General features: G+C 38.8%; 1 protein-coding gene across 1 annotated transcript in view; it reads left to right on the forward strand.

Moving 5' to 3' along the window:
* TASP1 (taspase 1) overlaps positions 1–7,713 on the forward strand; it is a 78,051-nt gene that overhangs the window by 6,528 nt on the left and 63,810 nt on the right. The window contains exons 3-6 of the mRNA XM_072410277.1: positions 124–292; positions 784–842; positions 2,194–2,280; positions 5,682–5,702. Coding sequence (XP_072266378.1) covers positions 124–292; positions 784–842; positions 2,194–2,280; positions 5,682–5,702 — 336 coding nt within the window. The remainder of the gene's footprint in view (positions 1–123; positions 293–783; positions 843–2,193; positions 2,281–5,681; positions 5,703–7,713) is intronic.

The raw sequence follows: 7,713 nt of genomic DNA on the forward strand, positions 1-7,713 counted from the left end.
TTTTTTTTTAATATATGCATTGCACACATTTTTAAATAAATGCCATAATATTTACTTTTTCTACCAGTAAGGTAAAGGAAAAATGTCTTTTAAAAAATATTTTTTTTTTTTTTTGTTGCTTAGGAGCTGGCTATCATTCAGAATCAAAAGCTAAGGAATACAAACATGTCTGTAAACGAGCATGTAAAAAGGTAGGAGTTGTTTTTGGATTTGGATTCTTGGATTTTTTGGACACCACCTACTGTTACTCACCTATGCATGGGTATATGGTAGCATTTGACCTATACAGGTAGTCCCCATGTTACTTATAAGATAGGGACTGTAGGTTTGTTCTTAAAGTGAATTTGTATGTAAATCGGAACAGGTACATTATTTTATTGGATGAAATTAGAACAGATGTTTGTCTCAACAGAATATTAGGCTGTGAGGTGTCAGTTACTGTAAAAAATCCTCTGTGAGTTAATCACAAACAAAGAAAAAAAATTATGAAGCCTAGCCTAGTTTATTAACTTCCAAAGCAAGTTGTGCTTTGATATGCAAAAAGAAACAGCTGCAGAGTTCGTCTTGGTCAATAAAGAGTTACAAGATGTTACAGATAACCAAAAAAATTTTTTATCTGCAAGTCATGTGAACTGCCCCCTCTCCCCTTCAAGCTTCTGTCCTGCACACAAACAAGCAGGGAAGAGCAGGAAGCCCCATTCGTATCTAGGAGTCGTCCATATGTCAGATGTCCCTAACTCGGGGACTACCTGTATGGGTAAACTGACATGGTCTGTCTGATAGCTTCGCCTCTGCTGCAGTGCTGAGGTTCTACCTCTCAGGTGGCGGCACTACTACAGAATGTAGTGGCCAGCAGATGTAACCATGTACCACCATCTGAAATTTTCAACAGATTTTTCTGGTAACCCTTCTCTACAGATATGAGACATGGGTGGCAGGTCTGTACAGTATGAAAAATTGTCTTTTGCTTTTATTTTTTTAATAACTTTCTTAAAATTCAATGAAACTCGACAGATTTTTACAATCCCCAAGGACACATGCTATAATTGTTAAGGAATTACATCTGTTCTTTTCTTTACTGTTTACATCTAACAGAAGTCTTGAAAAGTCTATTGGTTTTTGTGTTCAGCTGTCATTGGTCTAGAATTGCCTAACATAGGAAATGCCTGTGCTGCTAACAATAACCAATATCACTTTTTTGTTTACTTAGCAACTAATATGTTTCCTCCTTACCATTTTCTTTCTTGCTCATAAACACGAAAGTTGGAATTGCATTGGTTGCTACAGGGACATACGGTTCTCCTTTTAGTCTATATACAAGTCCTGTCTGTTTGTTCTCAGTATTAAACACTTTTTGTCCTTTACATGACTGCAGGTCGTTAAGAGGTTCCGAGAAAGGTTAAAAAGTTCAGATCAACCAACCTTGGTGGTCCAAATGGTTTTTATTTGTGGCATTTGACCATATTTTTGTTTCTGCTGTTACCTTCAAGCAAACGTTACATTGTTTTAGTCTGTTTTTTGGCATTTATACATGGCAGCAAAGGAAATAAGGTTGTCGTGTGGAAAAAGGAATGCATACTTCTTTATTTTTTTCTTTTTCCGTATGTGTGTGTAATTCACTTAGTCTTTGTAATACAAATTTCACACACATGCCAACGTATGACACATTTTTTTTTTGTATGGTTTGTTTTTATCTGTAGTTTGATCTTTCTTTGTTCATGGATCAATGTGGCAAAGTTTCTCAGAGTTACTGTTACAGAAATTAAATTCTCATTCCCACCCTGTTGAGCAATGTTTGGTGAACCCAACTTCTGAGAATCCATGTTTGTAATAGTTGGATGCAGGCAATCGCTTCAATGTTGAACATGATGTTAGTAAATTGAGATGTTACAAAAGTTCAAGAAATCTGGAAGCTTTAGATGTGCATGTGACACAAATGGAAAGCAGATGGAAACAAAACTAAAATAATCATTTTCTTTTTCTCTCTCTTTACGTTCAATTAATTGAGTTTTGTAGGCATGATTTACCTGGCATTGAGAAACTTTTATGCATTTTGTCAGGATGATACAATGTTGTGATATCTAATTCTTCAGGCGTTTTAGTGTAAAATATTACAACATTTGGATAGGGCTGTGTTTTTGATATTTAATATTTCCTTTTTATTATTTTGATCTCTTTTTTATTTTGTTGAAGGTATTAAAAATCCAGTTTTGGCAGCAAACAAGTTGCTCTTTGAAGGACAGAAAGGAAAACTCTCTGCTGGCAGGATCCCACCTTGGTAATTATATTTCCTAAGAATCCTTTTGGCCCTTACAAGTACTCTAAATAGCCATAGAATAAACTATATTAAAAATTTACTGAATAAAGTTTCTAGAAAATAATAACTTTTTATTGTGTTCATGTCTCTAATCCAAAGTAACATGGCCACTTTAAAGAGGGAATGGAGCACATGGCACTTCTTCTCTGCCAAGTATGGGGCACTGTAGAAGGTCACAATGGTAAATGTGTACTTATTACACTTTCAGTTCTATAGCTACATTTTTACTTTGGTGAAATACAGTTTGCTTTCTAAATCTCTGTGGTACAATTCAAATGTTTATCTAAGTGGTGGTGCTATTCAATATGATATAGTAGAGGGGATGTTTACAGACACAAATTATAGCAAGATGTTGGATACCTGACTTAGCTGCTTTCTCTGATGTAAATGGTTGTGTTTAAGGATTTCAGCTTTATTTGAGATCTTTAGAGCAATTTTCATATTTAAACTATGGGCTTAGTAACCAGGCAGAAACCTTTCTTATTGTTTTCGACTCAGAAGAGAGGCATACATTGATTTTTAGAAGAAAAACAAACCATTTTTTTAAAATCATTTTGTGTTCCTAAAATTATTTAACCTATATTTTAAAGTACCAAAAATTTGATCAGGTAGGTCCTTTATTGCAGAGTACAGGCAATGTGCCTTGTACAATAAAATATCCTTACCTGCCTGAATTCTTCTTCACCTTGTTTTGATCTTCAGCTCTCTTGATTGGCTGAGGCAGAATACATGGGGGTTCATTCAGTCTTAGCAGCTGCAGGGGAAACGAGGGTGCATCTGGTATCCCGACTTCCTGCGCTGAGCACATATGCAGCTCAACAGTTTTTGACAGTTGAGGGGAGCGATCAGGCAGATAAGCATGTTTTATTATGGAAGGGACATTTCCTGCATAAATAAATAAAGCCCTGCCTGACTGCAGAACTTAAAAGTTGACCTTTCACACTTTTAATAAATATTAATAATCATTTAAAGTGGAATTATGCTCTGCTTCACTTTGCAATGCAGCATTCACAAGCTCTTGTTCAATCACTTGTACAAGGATGTTACTTGGGATGCACTGGGGGAATGGGCTGTGCTGAGATCTCCTGCAGCCCTTGCCGAAGCTGACAGTGCCAAAGTCTCCGATGAGTGACAAGCACTAGAGCAGCACAAAGCTTCTCCCACCAATGATCTAGGGATCCAAACCACTCCTACCAAAATACACACAACTCAAAACTACACCCACTGGCCCACCCATGACACAAGACCACGCCCACCAATGGTATGTTCTCCAAGTAGCACTAGCAGCCTCCAAGACACTGCCCAGTGATGAGGGACTCTGGGAAATTCGGAAATGTTATACATTTTTGTGATACAAAAAAGCCCAAGTTGCATACTTACATTGCACTGCCTCCAAATGTCAAATCTGCAGACACTGCAGTACGAGTGTTCAAGAACTAGCTAATTGCAAGCCATGGGGAGCCCGCCATATGGGATCGGTTGTGACCTGCCTTTATTGTTCTTCAATCTGTTTTTTTTTTTTAAATTAGAGGAGTTTTTATTTTCTCAATTTTCTAGTAAAAACCACAGCTAACAATCAAATGCATTAAAAATGAATGATATAAAAAATAGAATTAAAATACGCAGCCCTTGCCGAAGCTGACAGTGCCAAAGTCTCCGATGAGTGACAAGCACTAGAGCAGCACAAAGCTTCTCCCACCAATGATCTAGGGATCCAGACCACTCCTACCAAAATACACACAACTCAAAACTACACCCACTGGCCCACCAATGACACAAGACCACGCCCACCAATGGCATGTTCTCCAAGTAGCACTAGCAGCCTCCAAGACACTGCCCAGTGATGAGGGACTCTGGGAAATTCGGAAATGTTATTTTTGAAGAGAACAACACAGCTACTTGAACAGAGCTTGGGCTTATGATACAAAAAAGTCCAAGTTGCATACTTACATTGCACTGCCTCCAAATGTCAAATCTGCAGACACTGGTTCTTTAAGAACAAGCACTGCAGTACGAGTGTTCAAGCAACTAGCTAATTGCAAGCCATGGGAAGCCCGCCATATGGGATCGGTTGTGACCTGCCTTTATTGTTCTTCAATCTGTTTTTTTTTAAATTAGAGGAGTTTTTATTTTCTCAATTTTCTAGTAAAAACCACAGCTAACAATCAAATGCATTAAAAATGAATGATATAAAAAATTTGGCATTTACTTATGTTTTTCCTTTTTGTACTGGTGAACCGGGATTTCTTCAGACAGATGACTTTAGTGTTTCGGGATATCAAGCTCTGACATTGAAGATATTAGGCTATTAATCCTCTGGTGAACTGACAACATTTCTTTCTTGAAATGTAATTTTGGTCTTAAATTGTTTTGTCAGGTTTTGTAATTCTTTTTTTTCCTGGTACTGACAGCACTTGACCAATAATATAATGTTACAGTACCTTTAACTTTGATCAACAGTGCAATCAAAAGACAGAGTATTGGAAGGTACATGCTATCATTTCATTTCCTCTGATCTGTTGCCCAGTTCCAAAGAACTGCTAAAAAACACATAAGTGAATAATGTATTAGCAATCAGGAGAATGTTCTGAGAACGTGGTCTGTTGGTTATTGAGGAGAATTTTATTAACCTTTGTATAAATAAAACCATCACTTTAGACTGTCTTTTGTGATTCAAAGCTACACTCTGGCCAGTGAAAACAAGGCTCGTTTAGCTTTTCAGAAAAAAAGCAGTTTGATATTTAATATTTGTACAATGGAACTCAGAGTCTGTAGGCTCCAAAACAAAACTAAGGAAATCTACATCTACACATGCTCATGTTCCCACCATTCTAGAAATCTAATTTTATGAATAATGGTTCATTTGGTTACAGATGAAACGTGACTATTCTCAAAACAAAATCTTCAGCATTTTCATAGATCTTTCAGCATTTCTTTAACACTGCAGAATATTAGCGGACCTATTGGCTGTAAGTAAGTCAAAGGTTTTTGCTCCTAGTTTAGCTTTTCTCTGGCCTTATTACTTAATTGAAGAGTAACTACAGGCAATAAATTGAGTCCGTCTGTGATTAAGGGTACAGGTCTTTAATTTTCTAATGTGGAATTAAAGCCAAAAAGTAAAAAATTGCAACCGGACAGGGGCTTTATTGTACAATGGACAGGCGATGTCCCTTGCACAATAAAATAGCCTTACTTGTCCTCGCGCCAGTGTGGGCGCTGCCATTTTTACCCAATCTTCTTACTAGAATCAGGTCTTCAACCATCTTGATTGGCAGGCCGGTATGACGTAACTCTGAGACAAGGGCTTGGAAGTTCATTCAGTCCCAGCAGCCATGGGGGTAGCCCGGATGCACTTTTTTGCCAGATGAAGACCGTAATCAGGCAGGTAAGTATTTTTTATTGCAGAGACATCACCTCTACCTTTCTGCAATAGAGACTTGCCATATCGCTCATTTTCAAAGTGGAAATCACACTTGCCTTTAATGCCGCAGATCTGACGATCCATCTAGTGGTTTCCTTGATCGGGTCCCACGTCATCCTGGTATATTCCTTTCGCTTCCCCCGCCCCGGGCACCTCCATCTTCTTTGCCTTTTTTCCTCCTTCATATGTCCCCCAATCTCGCACTGCACAGGCACATGATCAGGTGACTTGGATGGGGAAAAAAAGGGTGCCATTTTCACTGTGTTTGGCATTTTTTTTCTCCCAGTAAAGAAAAGGCTCCTTCTGCACATGCCAGGAGCCTCCTGGGATCCGTAACATAGCTATCCTGGGAGGCTCTGCGCACTCTTGCTGTCTTTATCTATTGCTGATTATAGATTACATTTTGGACATTATATGCAATTGTATTTCAGAATTGAGCCGTAGAGAGCTTAGAAATACAGCCATTTTCTGATTACCTCTCAACTCAAACCATAGGCTATATACACATGTGCAATAATTGTCGTTGGAAAGGATCTTTCATGACTAACGACTGCACGATGCATGAACGAGTACCTTTCTGCTCTATGGAGAGGGGGAGAACAACAGAGCAGCACCCCGCTGCGCTCTTTCTCCCTTTACTTCCATTACGATCATTCGCCTTGACTGGTTGATTTTACTTGAGAAATTAGTTGCCCTAAAGTGCAACTAAACCCTGTGTATACTTAACTGTCCCCCTTCCTTCACGAGTCCTATCATCTTCTCTTCCTTGTTTGCATCCTCGGCCATCTTGATTGGCCAAGTAGTGATGACTTAAAGCCCGCGCCGGCGTGTGGTAGTTCATGCAGTCCTGGCAGCCGCAAAGGAAGTATCAGATAGAGAGGTGGCTATGTTTTATTGCAGATGGGGCATTGTCTGTTCTTTTCTGCAATAAAATCCTGCCTGTTTGCAAATTTTTTTAGTGGAACTTGTCCGATCATCACTTCAGAGCTAGTATTAGATGAGAATCTGACGTGTGTACATCGTCCGTCATTCATGGATCCTAGTGGATCCATAAATGATGAATGACCCCAAAGCAAGTGAAGGGGAGAGAGCGCAGCGGGGTGCTGCTTGCTCGTACTCCGCCCCCCCCGTAGAGCAGAACGGCACTGTATTGTAGTGCACATTCATGCACCTTTCAGTCTTTTGTCATTGGAAAGGATCGTGAACGTTTCTTTCCAACGACAAAAGTCTTACGTGTGTACACAGCCTTACCTGTATAGTCTGCTAATAAGTACAGCACAGAAAATGGGTGTCAGCAGGTTTTGTTTGAAGAAAGCAGCATGTTTCTGAAAGCTCCAGTACCGCAAGCTTTATATTTCATCACTACTTTTATATGCCAAAAGGAATAAGATGCCAGCGGAGGGTTACTGTGCCAGCAGCATGACAGACCTCTGTTGTCAGCAATCAATGAGGCCTAATGTCCCAGTTCTCTTCATGTTTTACAGATAATATATCTGTGTGTGTGTGTTTTTTTAAGAAGACTTTTTGGTATGTGCTGTAAATTTTCAATACTTTGAATGCCAGTAAACACAGCTGTGGGATGTTAGGCATCCTCTCTAGTTTGCTTTAGGAAATTCTGTCTGAGCAAATTTACGGAAAACCGTGTTAAATACCAGTAGTAATAAATCATCACTAAATATGATTTGAGTTTTATTTTTACACTCTATCAGGTCATGTCTAGCAATAGAAGTTTTGGACGGAGATAGTCTATTTCTGCACGATCATGTGGGAGTGCCAGTTACCCAAAGCTGGATTTCTGCGTACTAGGTCTAATTTCTAAATTAAATTTTAATAGATCTCTACAGACCTTCATTCACAAGAGCCCTTTCCAGTCTTGGAAAGGTAATGCCAAGAAATGCCTGCACTTAATAATCTTGGTTTAAAGCTGAATGAGCATTTTGTCTTCTCTATTTGATACACAGGTGTGATTTTTGGG

This window comes from Pyxicephalus adspersus, chromosome 4 (assembly GCF_032062135.1).
Source record: "Pyxicephalus adspersus chromosome 4, UCB_Pads_2.0, whole genome shotgun sequence".
Lineage (NCBI taxonomy): Eukaryota > Metazoa > Chordata > Amphibia > Anura > Pyxicephalidae > Pyxicephalus > Pyxicephalus adspersus.